Source organism: Callorhinchus milii, unplaced genomic scaffold (assembly GCF_018977255.1).
Source record: "Callorhinchus milii isolate IMCB2004 unplaced genomic scaffold, IMCB_Cmil_1.0 Scaffold8, whole genome shotgun sequence".
Classification (NCBI taxonomy): Eukaryota; Metazoa; Chordata; class Chondrichthyes; order Chimaeriformes; family Callorhinchidae; genus Callorhinchus; species Callorhinchus milii.
The window spans coordinates 10,554,827-10,574,467 of record NW_024704749.1 but is presented as its reverse complement, the minus strand read 5'-3'; the positions used below and the strand labels follow the sequence as shown (position 1 = coordinate 10,574,467).

The following is a 19,641-nucleotide window of genomic DNA, read 5'->3' as shown; positions in this document are numbered from 1 at the left end:
TAAACAGAGCCGTGTGGAGTAAGGAAACTTGCCGAAGGTTTCACCCCGCCCGGGTCCTCCTGCTTGCAAGGCGAGCGTTATAACCACTACAGGACTCCGCACGTACTGACCCCTCACAGTATTCGCTAGAAACCTCTCTGTACCATTCTCTCCTCTCCTGTGTTACTCAGTGCACTGAAATGCCAGCATTGTGTGAGTCAATTATGTCATTGCATTGGTAATGGAGTTTTTCTGGGTTTATTTCACTCTTGGGAGACCTGTGAACTGATGAATGCTACAGGCATGAGTGAATTATTACAATATATGCCGCCAAAGTTAAATTAAAACTCTGAACTGCTGGCACAGACAGATCTTTAATTTAATTACGATTTCCCCGCCTATCGATTTTTCAAATATAATTTTTAAAAATATCTCCCCTCCTCTCCTGCAGCCACTGACCCAGGCTGTGGTTCAGTTTTTTATAGGCTGTATCAGTTCTTCCAAGGAATTCACTTCAGAGTCCAGACAGTGAGTGTAATTTAAAGAATAATTCTTATATTTGATACAGCGCCTTTCATCTTGGGAGGACGTCTCAAAGTGCTTCACAGGATACATGGAAAGTGAAGTGCCTGTGTGTGTTTTGTGGGAGCCAAAACTCCTTTCCCTTTTTGAATAGTACCATGGGATCGTTAACGTCCCCCTGAGCAGACACAGACTTGGTTTAACGTCTCATTTGACTTCTCTGACAATGCAGCACAAAATTTAACCTCTCAACAACTTTATCAGGTCTTCAGACAATGCCTTATCCCCTCACTCTCCCCTACCCACACCCACACCCACACACACACACACAAAGTGTTTAACATTCACTGGATATGTACAAAAAGGCACTTAAAAGTTGAAACAAAGTCCAGAATAAAAAAAAGTAGAGTCATTTTTAACACTTCAAAATAAATACATTTCTGACAAAACGGACTCGTGGCTCAACGATGAGTGGTTTGAAGATCAGCTTGTGGAGATGTGTGGAAAAGGCAAGTCTGTCACCTTGAAGTCACACGTCCAAATCAAAGGCTTTCTCTCTGTTGATACAAGTCTGTCAGAGACGCGATAATTAAATGTCAATCCTTTGGAAATGTTAAGCGGATCTCAGCTCAGGTTAAGCGTATCAGAAGCCGGGTTAACAAGCACGGGAATGTCTGAAATTCTTTATCATGTTACTTTCTAACTGAACTGTGATTACGCTTTGCAAAAACTAATTGAGTGGCAGAAGATAATGTGGCAGAAGATAATGCAAAAGCACTAAAAACCTTTGAGATGCCCGCTGTATAAATGGTGCAAGGCTGGGGAGTAGGACTCCGATTGCAGTGCTGGATGTGCCAAGAGGTCCCATTTGCACCTCTTCTCCAGCATGTAACCGGGCTGAGTGACCAAATTATATATTTATTTGTTTATTTGTTTTTTTATTCATTTATTTATTTATCCTGAAGGGATTATTACCCCCGCAAAGCGATCCGCCCATCGACTAACAACCGGGTTCCTACTTACTGCTAAGTAAACAGAGGCCAAATCACTAGGTAAAATCACTAGGTATAAACTGATAAAAGTTATCAGGAAAGGTCATTGAAACAAAGCAAATGCGTTCAAGATATAGAGATGATTAGATATTCAGATCTAATGGAAGTCCCCACCCCCCACCCCCCAAACACACACATACACACACTTTATATTTTCTAGTGGACATGCTGGGTCATTATAAACCCCCTCCCCTTCTAACCATCAACCCCTCCATCCCACACCGCAAACCATTTCCCCACGTGAATTTTATCAGCTGTAGCTGATAAATTATTAGCACGTATCTGCTTAAAGCCAGCGACCTTGAATTCTGCCAGCGAGCTTCTTCACTGGAGTTTGGATGCTTAAGGCATCAACAGTTCATTCCGAATGAGTACACCTGTCTCACTGTATGAATGTAGTCCAACTTGCTGGTCTTCCTTACCTTGGCATTCTGACTACCATGTAATACACGCTTTGCTCTTTTATCATCTCTTTCTCATTTGGGTTCAAGACTAGACTTTTGTAGGCAAGGTGCGCTTGTAGAGTTTTATTAACTGGAAAAGTCTTGCAGTCCCGTAGGGTAATGGTTTGCGCGCTAGCCTTGCGAGAGAGAGAGAGAGAGAGAGAGGAACACGGGTTTGATTCCCGAGTGGGGTGAAACCTGAGGCAAGTTTCCTTACTCCACACCGTCTGTTTACCTTGTCGTAAGTAGGAACTAGGGTTGTCAGTCACTTGGCACTGATCAGCTCAGTCTCTTTGCACTGTGTTAGCAGAGAGACTGTGCAGGAAGATGATGCCACCTAATGTCCTTCTTATGTCTCTGCAGTGTAAGCTGTACTGGTTGAAGGTGGATGAATATTTTCTCCTTGTTGTATAATAATAATAATCCTTGCATTTGATATAGCGCTTTCCACGTCTTCTCGACGTCTCAAAGACGTAAAGAATAGACTGTAATGTGAATTGACTGTATATTTGTGGGCGAAATGCGGCAGCCAATTGCGCACGGCAGTGCCCCACAAACAGTCGTGGATTGAAGCGACCAATTTATTGTTGTTTTTTTTTCTTGAGGGATTATTATCAGGCGTGTGGAGTAAGGAAATTTGTACTGCCCTCTGCCTCCTTACTCCAATCCTTGCTACCATGTATCTGAGAATGCTCTGTAACCAGTTGTGGTTGGGTGTGTGTGTGTGTGTGTGTGTCTGTGAGAATAGCCTGGGGAGCTGTCACCTTGATTTTCTCCCTCCCCTACCCTTAGGAAAAGTCACTCATCCTTTGAGTGTGTTGAATAGATGAACGAGAGTGCAGAATTATAGACCTGAACCCACTTCCTGGTGTTACATTGGCTAACGTATGAGCTCAACGTCTGCGTCCCAATGTCTAAGCACTTTGAGATGTTCTCGATGACGTGATAAGGTGCTATATCAAGGATTATTATTGGGTGGAGTTCTGCAGCGTATTGGTTAGAGCACTCGCCTCGCAAGTAAGAGGACCTGGGTTCAATTCCCAGGCGGGGAGAAACCTTTGGCAGGTTTCCTTACTCCATACGCCTCTGTTTACCTAACAGTAGATAGAAACCCGGTTGTTAGTCGATTGGCGGACCACTTTCTGGGGTTAATAATCCCCCCACCCTCCCCACTCCCCAAAAATGGACTCACTCAATCCACATCTGTTTGTGGGACACTGCTGTGTGCAATTGGCTGCCGTGTTTTCCCCACAAATATAAAGTCAATTCAAATTACAGTAATTCCCGTGAAACGCTTTGAGAGACGTTCTCGACGGCCTGACAAGGCACAACATCAAATGCAAAGATTATTATTATTATTAATAAAATATTAAACTCTTGTAATATATCATTATGTTAGGAAGCTCAGGTGGAATAAGGAAAGTAAAATCCATTGATACGTAAAGTGGCAGGGATATGACTATTATTACTATTGTTATTATTATTACAGTATGATTACTCCGGCATTTCGCCCACAAATAAACAGTCAAATCACTTTACAGTCTATTCCGTGAAGCGCTTTGAGACGTCTCGAAGACGTGATAAAGCGCTAGATCAAAGGCAAGGATTATTATTATTATTATTACAGTATTATTATTACCCTCTTTTCCCCAAACCCTCCCTTGCTGGTGGCTGGTTGCTGTCCAGTGCTGCGGTGCTGAATCCCACCACTCCCCAGCGCTGTGGAGGCTTGGCTGGGGGGTGGGGGGGGGGGAGCTGATGCCTTCCTTGGCTCAGCTCAGCTCCCAACCTCACACCGTCAGTCATCTCGCCTGCTACTACAGCATGTAAAGCAGTGGCTGGATTGACTAGCACTAGCCCCGAGCGATGAGACAGGGACTGTCGGGGTTTTGCATTGCACAGCCATGGATGAGGACCTCTTTCAGCTCCGGCACCTGCCGTAAGTAACAGCACAGCACGGCACAGGGCGATGCAGAGAGATGGAGAGACCCAGAGAGAGAGAGAGAGACTCACACACACACACACACACGCAACCTAGACACACACACACACAGCCATATAAAGGCCTCCTGCAAACTACAAGCCAGCCTGACACATCATTTCACAATCCAGCTCTTATTTACTGGCCAGGATTTTTATAAACAGAAAACGCACTCACACGCACACACAGAGAGAGCGAGCGCCAAGCAAGTATAAATGGAAATTAATTAATTAAATAAATAAATAGTAATAATAACCCTTGCATTTGATAACAGCGCCTTTTCGCGTGGTTGAGATGCCTCAAAGTGCTTCGCAGGATGTATCCTAAAATGGATTGACTGTGTATTTTGTGGGCGAAATGCAACGTTCAGCTTTTTCTATAATTCTGTTGTTTGCATCTTAGCTGCTGAGAGTCTCCACTTTTTTTTAACACGACGAACTGTTTTTTCCATCCCTGAACTGATGGAAATGACAAAGGATAACAAAGAAAAATACATGAAAATAGGTCTGATTATATATACACACATATAATATATTTTGTCCCGTGATAGGTATTTGATTAATGATCCCATAAAGTGGATTTGCTGTTTTTTTTAAAAAGAGAAGTGACATGGTTTGTTGAGTCCCAGAGTTTGCACTGTAAATTATCTGCATTCAGCAAGATTTTATTTTATTCTATTCTGCATTTACAAACGTCTTTTTAACCGAGTTTATCTTTTCGTTTGTTTCTTTGATGCGAAAAATGCACCGATGTGTTTGCACACTGTCCGTGTAATTTTTGAGGAACCTAATGCCAAACAACAAGCAGCATTAAACATCGGTAATGAAGCCAGTGACAATGTTTACAGTGCAGAAAATGACAGAGCTTTTGTTACCATTAATATGCTTCACCTCCTAGTTACCCCAAGAACAGGCAAATCAAAAACAACTCCATCCTCAAATGCCTTGTTGACCAACAACACAGTACTGGAGATGCAAATGATTTGAACGACGATAAGAGAAGGAATGAAATGGATTTTCTTTTGATGAAATTCTATCTGTACAGGAGACAGGTGCAAATTCCAATGTTAGCATTTAATATTAATGTGTTGATACAGTCTGGTGAAGTGCTGAGCACTGTCTGAGCTGAGCGTTCATATGCACACGGATTAATCACTGTATGTAGGCCATGAATGAGACCTTCCGCAGGTTCCTATGCTTTGTTCTCATTGTGTTCGGAGCGGGATAGGAAATTGGGCTTTAACCCTGCGAGTACTGAATTTTCCTTTAAGGTTCCCTGTGTTGTATAATCCTGTTGTTTCGCCCATAAAAATGCACAGTCAATTCACAATGTACACAATATTTACAAAATACGTTTCTGCGAAGCGCTTTGAGATGTCTCAAGGACGTGATAAGGCGTTATATCAAACGCAAAACATTTATTCAATTTTTTAAAAAGAAAATCCCCAAAGGCTGTGAATGCTGGATCCATTCAAATTTTCAAGAAATGTTTTGTTGGGTCAGGGTATCAAGAGTTATGGGGCAAGGGGGGTAAATGGAGTTGAGGTACTGATCAGCCATGATCTTATAGAATGGCAGAACAGGCTCGAGGGGCTGAATGGCCTATTCCTGTTCCTTTGTTCCTATGCAAGAATTATTATTAATCCTTCAAAGTGCTACAAAAAAAACTGAAATACCTTCAAATTTCAATATTAAATATTTCAGCATTAATATTAAATCCACAGCATTTAATGGTATAGAATCAAGAAATTCATGGAAATCAGGAATGAATCAATGAATCAGGAGCCGGTATATCACGTCTGCATGGTTAACCAGCCAAAGACTTAAGGCGGAAGTGGGTTGTGGTGGGGCAAAGAGGGACAATGCATTGTAAGGATGATTACAATTAAAAATAAATGCAGATCAGCTTTCAAGTAGTTAACGCAATTAATTCCAAGAGAATTCACACTGATTAACATGGACTTTAGACATTAATTACATTGCTGTACGATCAGGAGTTGATGGACTTGACACAATCTTTTGTCTCTGAGAATGTCAATGGATAAATAATAATAATTATAATAACCCTTGCATTCGATATAGCCTTCACACTTTGTGGAAATGACTCAAAGTGCTTCACAGATTATATTGTAAAGCGGATTGATTGTGTATTCATCAGTATCCCACGAACAGTTATTGATTGAGTGACCAATATTTTTTTGAGGGATTATTACCACCTGGAAAGTGATCCTCCCTTGCCTCCTTCAAGGTTAGTCTCAAGACTTTCCTCTTTAATCGGGCATTCAGCCAACCTCCCACCTGCCCTACCCTCCACCCCTCGTGATTCCAACCCCTAACTGGGTGGCAAACCCTTAACTCTCCAATGCCTTGAGATGACCATCAGACGTGAAAGGACATGCATTATATTAACATAATTTTGTTGTTATTGTTCAAATGATGTTCTGGACCTACAAAAACACCAATTAGCATTCATTTTCCAGTTCAAAACCACCTACAAGTATCATGAAAAGAATGGATCACGGCTGAATATGTAACGTGATGCATAGCTCCACTTGTGAGTTGAACATTAGTGACCTATGACTTTGACACTTGCATTATCTGCTCAGCCTCAATCAGGGAAATATTTATCTTATATCCCAGGCCAGTCACAAAGAGCGTAGCCTTTATTTATACACTAGTAAAATGACTATGTGTAGCCCAATTGTTTACTGTGGGTCTGCTTTACATATGGTCACACCAGCCTCTAATGAATAGAAGTAACTCGTTGTCTGGTGGGGAGATCAAATTACATTAACAACAAACGTTATCTGATTATTGTAATGTAATGCCGTTGAGACATACTCAAACCGGTAATTCTCCATTACAATAATAATAATTCTTGCACTTGGTATAGGCATCGTTGAGCCATCTCAAAGCGCTTCACAAAATATACTGCAAAGTGAATTGACTGTATATATTTTGTGGGTGAAGCTCAGCAGCCAATTGTGCACATCAGTGTCCCACAAACAGTCGTGGATTGAGGGACGATATTATAATTATTCATTTAGTTATTTGTGTTTTTGAGGGATTATTACCCCTGGAAAGCAATCTCCCAATTTGGGTTCCTACTAACTTACTAGGTAAATAAAGGCATGTGGAGTAAAGAAACTTGCCTCAGGTTTCGCCCTGCCCGAGAATCGAACCCGGATCCTCTCGCTTACAAAGCGAGCGCACTCACCAATACACTACAGGACGCTTGCAACCGGTTGTGAAATTTTCATACCATTATTATTAGATGAATTGAAACTCGGGCCACAGAGGTGAAAGCATCATTTTCAAACAGCGTGTATAGAGAATAATAGGCATCTGTGAGTGAGTTTTAAACTGTAATCTTGTTGTAGGATTCAGATGTTTTATACAGATAATAATGATACATACGGTTGACCTACAGCCTGTAATCTTATTTGGAGGATTCAGATAGTTTAGATGGAGAATAATAATAATAATCCTTGCATTTGATCCTTGCAAGTGCTTCACAGAATAAACTGTAAAGTAAATTGACTGTATATTTGTGGGCAAAACGTGGGAGCCAATTGCACACAGCAGTGTCCCACAAACAGTCATGGATTGAAGGACCAAATTATATTTTTTTTGTTGGAGGTATAATTACCCCCGGAAAGCGATCTTCCAATCGACTAACAACCAGATTCCTATTAGCTTTTATGTGACTGTGCATTTTGTAGGCAAACATGGCAGCCAATTTGCACACAGCAAAGTCCCATAAACAGCCAGGAAGTGAATGTGAGTGACCAATTTTATCCGGACGATTGTTGGCCAGGACACTGGGAGAAACTCCCTTCTCTTTATGAAAAGTGCCATGAGATCTTTAAAGTCCTCCTGAACAGGCAGATGGGAACTCGGTTTAACATCTCATCTGAACGACAACACATCTGACAATGTGCTACCGCAAAATACCACCAATTAGTGTCAGTTTGAGTGAAGGTCTTAGGCAGCGATCAAGAGATTGATTGTGTCTACAGCTTTGGTGTCTCATTCTGCTCCGGCCTAATCTGGCTTGTAGGAGTTCCTGATACAAACAGCACAGCACAGTAGAGTTAACATCAATAGATACAGTTGTTAAGACAGGCTATTTCCTTAGGATAATCAAGTAAATTTGTCTTCTCTCCATTGTGAGACTTAGTCACTCTTCCAATACAATTTCCCTCAAAGCATGTTAAAATTAAACATTATTCTTCATTTATTTTAGGATAAATTCTCTTATTATTATTATTACAAAAAGAAATCGAAAGGAAGACAACTTTCCAGGTCAGGTTTGCTGATGCAAGTGTTATTAGAATTTCCATGGCGCTCACTGGCTCAATGATGAAATAAAGCGCTGTAGCAAATGCAAGGATTATTATATTATTATTATTATTATGATCCTATGGTTTGTTGGTGTGGTTTCAGCGTGGTCAAGTTCCGTCGCACGGGAGAAAGTGCAAGGTCTGAAGATGACACATGTTCTGGAGAGCATGAGATTGAGATAGAAGGAGTTCGCACTAACCTGGAACCTGTTGAATTGGAGGATGGAACTGCTGTGCCAAAGGATTTTGCTAACCCAACAGACGGTAGAGTATCTCAAGTCTTTGACCAAAGAGCGGTGTGCAATGTATTAGTGCATCTCGTCAAGCTCCGCTGGCTCCCTATCACTGAACGCATCGATTTTGAGATCCTCACACTCGTTTTCATATCCCTTCATGCCCTGGCACTTCCTACCTCTCCTTCTTGCTTACTCTCTAACCCACTACCCATAGCCTCCGCTCGACTGGCTCCGGCTTCCTGCTTGTACCTCGTGCCCTCCGTTCCACCATCGGTGGTACTGAATGTTTTTCCGTGTCTCCAGATGTGTTCATGGTGGAAGATGCTATGGAGGCTATTGGATTTGGGAAGTTTCAATGGAAACTCTCAGTGCTTACTGGCCTGGCGTGGGTAAGTCATAGATAATCCATCTGTTACCATCTCTTCCACTGTCCCAGTCGCCTGACTGTGCGTCTCTGCTAAGCTTCTAGTTCACTTCTGTCATGGTGAAGAAAAATGGGAAAAACTCTATTTGGGGGAATAGTGACCAGTAGATTTCAATGGACTAGTTGATCCTCTGCTGTGGCCATTGTAGGCACTTAAGTGCCTCTCATGACATTGTAACATTAAACCTATTACTACATCCCTCGCCCGGCTCCGCTGTGTAAATGTAATTTGTCGTGGCTGTAGTTGTAGTCGACTTGTCCTACAGTATGTTTCCCTCTCCCTTGGCTCTTGTAGATGGCAGACGCCATGGAGATGATGATCCTCAGTATTCTGGCTCCTCAGCTACACTGCGAGTGGAGATTACAGAGCTGGCAAGTCGCACTGCTCACCTCGGTATGGTAACGTAACGATCAGAGTTCTGGCTCAGCGTCTGAGAACATTCTTGTTGGTCACTGATTCAAGAGATTTCACTAAAGTTCATTTTGTTCCTGTTTCCTGTCGTTCCTTGCCCCTTCCTTTCCTCCCTTTTCTTTCCCCTCTCTTCTATCCTCTCTCCTACTTTCTCTGTTCCCTTCTCTGCCTCTTCCATTCTCTCTCTCTCTCTCTCTTTCTCTCTCCCCCTTCCCCACCAGGTGGTATTCATTGGGATGATGTCCAGCTCATCCCTATGGGGAAACATATCAGACCAGTACGGCAGAAAGACAGTAAGTATAACACACACACACACACACACTTATGTAAAGTGTTTTGAGGATAAGGATGGAAATGTATTTACACCAAAATACAAATTTGATCCAATTTCCTTTACTTCTGCCCTAATGACCTGGTCGAGTCCAGTAGCTTAGTGGTCAGCGTGCTCACCTCGCAAGCGAGGGAACCCGGGTTTCATTCCCGAGCAGGGTGAAAACTTAGGTAGGTTTCTTTACTCGACACGCCTCTGTTTACCTAGCAGTAAGCAGGAACCCGGTTGTTAATCAATTGGCGGACCGCTTTCCAGGGGTAATAGACCCTCGAAAAAAACATTCACTCAATGGTCGCTCAATCGATGCCTGTTTGTGGGACACTGCAGTGCACAATGGGCTTCCGTGTTTCGCTGTACAAAATGTACAGTCAATTCACTTTACAGTCTATTCTGAGAAGGGCTTTGAGACGTCTCGAAGACATGATAAGGCGCTGTATTAAATGCAAGGATTATTATTGTTATTATTATGATTCTGTAAATCATGGCTATGTTCAGTTTCTTTCTAAGCAATGCACTGTATCACTACTACAACCGCTGTGCAATTTACCATGTATGTTGGTCTGTGTTGATGCCAGGGTTTGAAAGTGAGTGTGCTTTGGACACTGTACTATGGAGTTCTGAGTGCCTTCTCACCAATCTACAGTTGGATCCTGGTGCTCAGAGGGCTAGTGGGCTTTGGCATCGGAGGAGTCCCACAATCGTGAGTCAATTGCAATAAGGTTCAACATGACTTTAACCTTCTCTACTTTGCTAAAAATAAATAAAACGTTGAACTAAATCCTGTCTTCTCGGGCCCTTCATACAGGGTGACGTTATATGCAGAATTCCTTCCAATGAAATCAAGAGCAAAGTGCATCTTACTTATAGAGGTGAGTGGCCATGATAACGATTTGCATTGAATTTTTTTGGGAGAGGGTGTTATTATTCCTTTGAGTTTATTAAGGTGAGGGACATCACTAGAAAGAAGTGGAGTCCTGCAGTGTAGTGATTAGCGATTAGCTTTCTGGGGGTAATAATCCCTTCCAAAAAAAGAAATGTTATACAAAAAAAAATCCACGACTGTTTGGCTGCCGCGATTCGCCCACAAAATACACAGTCAATTCACTTTAAAGTATATTCCGTGAAGCGCTTTGAAACGTCAAGAAGACGTGATAGGGCGCTGTGTCAAAGGCAAGTATTATTATTATTATTATTATTTTCAGGTGTTCTGGGCGTTCGGGACGGTGTTTGAGGTACTGCTGGCGGTGTTGGTGATGCCCACTCTCGGCTGGCGCTGGCTGCTCATCTTCTCTGCGGTTCCTCTCATGATATTCGCCGTCTTGTGCTTTGTAGGTATCTCCCCTGAATACTGTGCCAAAGCAAAAGGCGATGATAGCATTGCATGAACTCAGTGGTTCGTTGGTGAGGGGAGGGGAAGGGGAGAAAATACGCCATACTTTGACATATTGCCTTGTAGGAGGTTTAGCGCAAGATGCCACGTGGTGAGTTCATGATGCTGGTTGCGCTCACACACACAACGCACAGAGTTCCCGCACCATCTGGGAAGGGATGTCTATCAATTGCTCCCCATCGCTCTCTTCCAGTGGCTTCCAGAAAGTGCCCGTTATGACGTATTGTCTGGGAACCAGGAGAAAGCCCTCGCTACACTGAAACGCATCGCTACAGAAAATGGAGCTCCCATGCCACTTGGAAAGCTGATAGTTGCCAGACAGGTAAGTGCTACTAATTGTTTTATGTCATGTGGTAACAGTATCAGGCAAGAGGAGACCAGTGGTTTATCCAACTACCCGTCTAACTTAACAGAAGTTATCTCTGACACACCTGTCTATCTATCGGAGTCCTGTAGGGAAGTGGTTAGCGCGCTCGCCTTGCAAGCGAGAGGATCCGGGTTCAATTCCCGGGTGGGACGAAACCTTTAAGGCAAGTTTCCTTACTCCACACACGTCTGTTTACCTCGCAGTAAGTAAGAACCGATTAGTCGATTGACAGATTGTTTTCTGGGCGTAATAATCCTTTCAAGAGAAAATGATAATAATTATCTGGCACTCAATCTGTGAGTGTTTGTGGGACACAGCTGTGTGCAATTGGCTGCCGGTTTCGCCCACAAAATATGCAGTCAATTTACTCAAAGCGTGAAACGCTTTGAGACACCTCGACAACATGATAAGGCCCTATATCAAATGCGATGATGATTATTGTATTATTATATGTGGTGCATCAGCCTGGGGAGCAGGGCATTGAGGGGACTCAATGTGGGGTTGTTATAATAAGGGAAACAGTCCTGTTTGTCTAACTGAATATTTGTTTGAGATAGGCGGAGCGTGGCCGTATCCAGGACCTCTTCACCCACAGTTTCGACTGACGACCATCCTCCTATGGTTCATTTGGTAAGGTTTTGATAGGATAGACATAGGGAGGATGTTTCCACTTGTGGGGGAGACCAAAACCAGGGGCCATCAATATAAAATAGTCACAAATAGATCAAATAGGGATGTTAGAAGAAATGTCTTCACACAGAGAGTAGAGGGAATGTGGAACATTTTACCACAAGGAGCTGTTGAGGCAAATAGCATAGACATATTTAAGGGGAAGCTGGAGAGGTACATGAAGGAGAAAGGAATAGAAGGTTATGTTTGAAAGCTTAGTTGAGGAAGGGCAGGAGGAGGCTCATGTGGAGCATAAACACCGGCATAGATCAGTTGGACCGAATGGCCTGTTTCTGTGCTGTATATTCTAATGGATTCTAATGTAAGGTGAAGATCCTCTGTATATGCTGAAGCTAAACCAGATGCAGTGTAAACACAGCCTGAAATCTCGCATCAGTAGGTTTGCTTGTATATACTCCAACACTCTCTCTGTGCAGCAAATCAACATTATAGCCTTGGAGTATAGCTCTCTAACTTCATATAGACCTGCCCGCTACCTCTGCTCAACAGCTTGCTTCATGTCCCCTGCCCAGCCCACCATTAGCGGTCTCTCATCATCGGTAAATTTACCAGCCTTAATGATGTGACCTTGTTATGGGATTTTTCTCTTAATTAGTCCATTGACTTAAGCCGAATTTTGCAATGCATTGCCCTGTTGTTTATCTAAAATCAAAATGTATTCCTGTGTCTTGGGTTTGACATTTCTAGGTCTGATGGTTTCAGCGATAGATGTTCTAAGAATATTCTATGTCCACTTACTGGCAGCCCTCATTATTTTCACTTGCTCGTTCACTCCTACATTATACATCCAGGTCGCTCATCCAGGAACAATATGCACTTAAATCTGTTAGCCTTGTCTTCGAACATCATCCTGCTGACTGTTTTCTGTGGATTCCTGTAGCGTATTACTTAGTGCAGTCGCCTTGCAAGCGAGACGACCCGGGTTCTATTCCCAAGCGGGGTGAAACCTTAGGCATGTTTTCTTACTCCAGACGCCACTGTTTACTCATAGTAAGTAGGAACCTGGTTGTTAACCTGGTGGACCACTTTTTTTATGCACATTCAGCTGCTGCGTTACACCCACAAAACAATTCACTTTACAGTTCATTCATTCAGTATAGTCTGTGAAGCGCAATATCAATTGCAAGGGTTGTTATTACATTATTATTATTATAATTAATATATTCTCAAGTGAACCCTGTTTCTTCAAGGTGTTGATACAGGTTTGGTATTGTTATCAAACCCCTCCCCAACCCACCCCCCTCCAACAGACCCGGTAATATTAGACTACCAACGTATTATTATTATTATCTCAGAGCAATTATACAACACACTAAAACGACTGCGGTGTGATATCAGCATCGCAACAACAAGAGCAAGTGCATGACTGCAGCCAGACAGTCTTCAGTTTAGCAATTTGCAGCAGGAAATATTCCAGTGGGATGCACTCTGAGTTTGTCCATGTGTGATTGACTGCATTCGGATTCAGTGCATCAAGACACCCACATATTGTAGCTCTTTGATTTATTTCTTGTCAGTGATCCAGACACTATTTGGGGAATGGAAGTAGTTGAACCAACAACAACAAATTACACTTGTACAGCGCCTTTCACGTCCCCAACAGTGAACAGTCAGAGATTTGGACCTGAGTTGGGGGTTGGGATCAGGAGGGATGGGGGGGTAGGGAGGTTGGAAGTCAGGGAGGAGGGTGACCAAAGGCGCGGTCGAAGAGGAGTTAAAGTTAATCTGAGTTAAGGTTGTGGCAGAGGTAAGATTAGTAACCGGGTTGATAGGTTGCATTGGGTACTGTGGTGTGAACATTAACAGCCTTTGCTTTTATTCCAGGTTCTCCAATGCTTTCTCTTATTATGGACTGGTGCTACTAACCACCGAACTCTTCCAGGCTGGAGATGTGTGCAGTAGTAAGTTGTGATAATTCTTGCATTTGACACAACACCATGCAAGTCAGGAGGATGTCTCGCAGGATTTCACTGTAAAGACTACAAGTTTGTAGGTGAAAGCAGCAGCCGATTTGCGATAAGCAATGCCCTGTAAGTGGCTATGAAATGAATGACCAATTTTATCTGGGGGATCGTTGGACAGGACGGGCTGTATCCTGACAGGCGAGGGATTTGCTCAAATTCAAAATTTAGCGTTTGGGGATCTTTTACTGGCACAAATCGCACGGGAAAAGAACCAGAGGCGGTGACGAGGAGAAATATTTTTTTACACCACAAGTTGTTACGATCTGGAATGCGCTGCCTGAAAAGCTGGTGGAAGCAGATTGAATAATAGCTTTCGAAAGGGAATTGGACAGGCAACTGAAAAAGAAAAATTTGGCAAAGCTATGGGGAAAGAGCGGGAGAGTGGGACTAGTCGGTTGCTCGTTCAAAGAGCCAGCACAGACATGATGGGCTGAATGGCCTCCTTTTGTGCTGTGAGATTCTATGATTCTGAGATAACGCTTTGCTTTCAATGTTGTGTTTTAGTGTCAACAGGTGGGAGGAAGCCTGAGGGGAGGTGTGCCCTTGAATGTAAGTACCTCAACGCCACGGACTACACAGACCTGCTGTGGACAACACTGTCCGAGTTCCCAGGTAAGAAGCAGAAGGAAGCTTTGGTACAAACTTGTGTTGAGAACATCAAAACCCGTCGCCTCGTCATGTTCGGCAGTTCCCGCATCAACTACTCAAATGCCCTCCTCTCCCTCACTTCCCAACTCGAAACCATTCCTCACACTCCCAACATAACCATGGCTTCATTCCTTGCCTACACCTCAGCTTCAAAGCACCACCGGCTCCCATTCCCTAACTCACCCCTCAGCCGAACTTACCAGTTACCTCACAAAAGTACAGGATGTGGAGGTCCATGTTCAGGTGTGACTTGGAGATGGCCGGTACCTATGTTCCTCATGTCTTCATCGTTCTGCAGGTGTTCTGGTGACCCTGTGGATCATTGACCGCATTGGGCGTAAAAAGACAATGGCCGTGTCCTTCTTCATCTTTTCCTTCTGCGTCGTCCTTCTGTTCCTGTGTGTGGGCAGGTGAGATTTTGAAATACACTTAAATATCACTGGTGTGCGTGTGTTCACGGGACAGAAAGGCCGGCTGTGAATGCGGAGTTACTTCTCCAGAGTGGGAGTCAGCTGTCGTTGGAATAGGGACACATTTTGCACAGGTGTCACTGATGCCACTTTGTGAAGGAAGTGACATTAGCAGTGCTTGTTACACAGAGCGCGCATGTGCAGCACACAGGAAGTGATGTCCCTGGTGTTGGTGGAGTCCTGTGTTTAGAGCTCTCGCCTCGCAAGCGAGAGGACCCGGGTTCAATTCCCAGTCAGGGCGAAACGTTGGGCAAGTTTCCTTACTCCACACGCCTCTGTGTACCTAGGAATGAGTAGGAACCTGGTTGTTAGTCGATTAGCGGATGGCTTTTCCGGGGGTGATAATCCCCTTAAAAAAAATTGGTCACTCAATCCACGACTGTTTGTGGGACGCTGCTGTGCGCAATTGACCGCCGCGTTTCGCCCACCGAAGACGCAGTCAATTCACTTCACGGTATATTCCGTGAGGCCCTTTGAAACGTCTCGAAGATGTGATGAGGCGCTATATCAAATGCAAGGATTATTATTATTATTTTTTCCTGTACATAACATACAATGGTGTAACACACAGAGGAACCCATGTCAGTGGCGCTTACATGTATGAACATTACATATAGTCATGACAGTGGTGTCCTAATGTTCCAGAGGTGGGACAGGCAGCCTCTCGTTTGCGCACCATAATGATGTGGAGTCTCAATTTTTTTAATCTAAAAACTAATGGTGTTTCCCTGTATTTCCTCTTTCCTATCAGTTAGTACTTTAGTTAGGGATTGACCCTTTCCTGCTTTTGTTTTCCTTTCGCAGGATGGCCCTCACAGCGTTCCTGTTTATTGCCAGAGCTTTCATATCAGGAGGCTTTCAGGCTGCGTATGTTTATACCCCTGAGGTAAGCACAGAGGACACTGGTGCTTCCAAGAATTCTCTTAACAAGTTGTCTGTTATTCAGGAATAAGTCATCCTGCATAGGGCAGAGAAAGTGCAAGTCACCTTGAAGTCACTACACTTTATAATAATAATATTAATATAATCTATAATAATATCATTTTAATAAATAAGAAATATATTTATAAATATTTTGATGATTATAATAATAATAATACCATTTTATTACCATAATCCACCAATAATAATAATAATAATAATAATTTAATAGACTAAACTCTGTACAGCATGTTGTGATAAGGCACTAAATCAAATGCAAAGATTATTATTACATCCTTCACTTAAATGAACGGAAAGGTCACAATTTGCTTGAAAATTGCCTCTTCTTTACATCTTCCAGGTTTACCCAACTGCGACCCGAGCCCTGGGGCTGGGCACCTGCAGTGGGATGGCCAGAGTTGGTGCTCTCATCACTCCTTTCATTGCACAGGTACAATGCCCTGTTCTCCTCTGGCCCCAGGGTGACATGCCTGGCCAAGGACCGTCAGAATCGAGTCCCCACCCTCTGTGGCGGTCTCAGTAGTCTGGTTTCTGAGCCAGACGTTTCCGCAATATTCCAGGGCAGCAGCACAGCTCATTGGCAGGACTTGTAGGGGCAGACCAGTCACTGGGAGAAGGAAGTCATCCCACTCAGCTCCTGTTAGCCCTGCAAGCCAGAACTCTACAGACAGGGTGGTCCTAGCTGGGCAAGCGGGGGTGAGGGATGGGGGGTGGTGGGGGGAAGATTGCCAGATTGCTCAAAGCAGTTTCCATTGACCTAGCAATATCCCGAGGCACACTGTGGGGTCACCCAAGCCTTAGCGCTTGCCAACCTACACCTAAAACTTAATTAGTTAAGCAGGGTGCACCCCTCCAGTGAGAGAGTGGGCGCGTTTCATTCTAGACTTGGAAATTTCCATGTGGAGGTGGTGGACATATGTGGAGCTTTGTCTGGTATGGATACTGTTAAGCAGTGAGATGGTTTTCCAGATGTACTGTAAAGTGCCTCGTTTAAGAGAATGTTTTCTTCCCCAACCAGGTGATGTTGGAGTCTTCGATCTACCTGACGCTTTCAGTCTACAGTGGATGCTGTTTATTGGCAGCCCTCGCCTCCTGCTTCCTACCCATTGAGACCAAGGGAAGAGGCCTACAGGAGTCCAGCCAAAGAGAGTGGGGGCAGGAAATGGTGGGCAGGACGCACAATTCCAACACTTCGACCAGCAACACCTAGAGAGAAGGCACAATGAGATAGATTGCTCCTCACACACTAATCCTTGATCTCACAGGAAGCTAGCCCTATTAATAGACAGCCACTCGAACAGTCATTAAAATGTGAGTATAAACTGGTAAATGAATCATTGCTGTTAAAATAAGACAACGGATGTTTTAGGCGGACTGGTGTAGTGCCTAGTGAACTATAAAGAGGGAAAGCCAGCCTTTGATAGCTTGTCACAGTCTGATACAGAGAAGCTTCGTGTTACAAATTCATTTTGCTTAGTCTGAAGCCAAATCTGTTTACCTCGCAGTAAGATCTGCGAATCGCTTTCTGCGGGTAATAATCCCTTAAAAAAAATGATAAATAATTTGTGGGCACTCAATCCACAACTGTTTGTGCTGTGAGCAATTGGCGGCCGTGCTTCACCCACAAAGTATACAGTCAATTCACTTTACAGTATATTCTGGGAAGTGCTTTGAGACGTCTCAACTACGTGATAAGGCGCTAAATCAAAGTGCGAGGATTATTATTATGATTATTATAGCGTATGTCCTTTTGTTCTACTGTATCGGTACATCTGTAAGTTCATTCTGACCATTTGTCTCATCCAAAAATGATGCACCAACGAGGCTTCTCTGTAACACTGCAATATGCTCGATAAAAAAGTTTAAAGGCAAAAATAGATGTGGGGATAACACAACTTTACTAAACTCACTCTAAGTAAAGGAAACACACTTGTATTGTTTGTTGTGTGTGTGAACAGAAGATTAAAACAGCTACACTGAAGGTGATTATTTACTTCATTGTCAACCATCTGTTGTTAAAAGATGATGTTGCAAATCTACCTTCACTACAATTGGGCACTGAGCAGGATTTATTACATCACAAATGTTGTCTTGAGTTGAGATGTATTTTGTGAGTTTCGCCCACAGAATACACAGTCACTCCACTTTACAATATATTCTGTGAAACGCTTTGAGATGTCACAACGATGTGATAAGGCACTGTATCAAATACAAGGTTTATTATTTCGTTTGCAATGTCTCTAAAGTTGCGGGAGAGTGGATGATAACTTGGAACTACTCGAGTTGAGTTGTCATGAACTGGAACTGATGAACTTACCATCCTGTATTCATCAAACAACTAGCCAAGTTTCACCCCTGGAATGATAGATTTTGCAGATAAAATCCTCCTCATTGACAACGACGTGTCTGAGGTTGTGTGCTTGGAATTGTCCAATGGGCTAGCCTATCGTTCCTCCACTCCACGACATACACTTGCTCACCAGCCTCTCTGCTTTCTTGCCATTCAGGCCAGAGTCTGGGAATAGTAAAACACCTTTGCTTTGCATGAGTGACCACAGGCTATAACGTGCAATGTTTTGCTAGTGGTTCGTTAGCACTGACACAGAAAATTATTCCAACCGAGCTGAATCTCAGAGTTTATACATGGCACGTATTTAGAGTGCTGTGGTACGTACACTGCTTGCAAACTGCGTTGGCCTTAGTTTGAATACATTATCTGCAGTTGCTATTAACATTTTGTTATAGGGAATAATCACAGCAAGTGTGCCGAGAGGAGACATTCCATTTGCTGACTGTGGGTTGGACGGGACTGCAAGCAGAAGGGCCAGAAGCCTAAGACTTTTTTATTTCATCTAAAGTTTTAATGTGTCCCAAGTATTTTTCTAATTTTCTCCCCATTGGCAGATGCCTTTGCACCTTGTCCCCAGCCTCAATGGTGTCTTGTAGGCAATGGGAGTCCTGTAGCTCAGTGGTTAGAGCACTCGCTTTGCAAGCGAGACACCTGGGTTCAATTCCAGGCAGAGGGCGAAACCTTGGGCAAGTTTCCTTACCCCACACAGAGCCTAATAATAATCCCTCCAAAAAAATATAATAAATTGGTCATTTTCAATCCACGACTGTTTGTGGGACACTGCTGTGCGCAAATGGCTGCCACATTTCGCCCACAAATATACAGTTAAATCACTTTACAGCATATTCTGTGAAGCGCTTTGAGACATCGAGAAGACGTGAAAAACACTATATCAAATGCAAGGATTATTATTATTATTATTATGGTTAGAGCATTCACCTCACAAGAGAGAGGTCCCAGGTTTAATTCCTGGGTGGGGCAAAACCTTAGTCAAGTTTCCTTACTCCACACACTTCTGTTTACCTAGCAGTAAGTAGGAACATGGGTTCAATTCCCGGATTTGATCCCAATTGACGGATCGCTTTCCTGGGCTAATAA

General features: G+C 43.2%; 1 protein-coding gene across 1 annotated transcript; it reads left to right on the top strand.

The window, feature by feature from the left end:
* Positions 1–3,810: 3,810 nt before the first annotated feature.
* LOC103184037 (synaptic vesicle 2-related protein) lies at positions 3,811–17,690 on the top strand. The gene is given in 17 exon segments (XM_007901868.2): positions 3,811–3,935; positions 8,423–8,583; positions 8,859–8,944; positions 9,275–9,373; positions 9,613–9,684; positions 10,298–10,422; positions 10,528–10,591; positions 10,925–11,050; positions 11,306–11,434; positions 12,037–12,064; positions 12,067–12,109; positions 13,994–14,070; positions 14,638–14,745; positions 15,080–15,191; positions 16,056–16,137; positions 16,534–16,623; positions 17,212–17,690. Coding segments are annotated over 17 exon segments (1,629 nt in total). The 5' UTR covers positions 3,811–3,900; the 3' UTR covers positions 17,404–17,690.
* Positions 17,691–19,641: the final 1,951 nt, after the last annotated feature.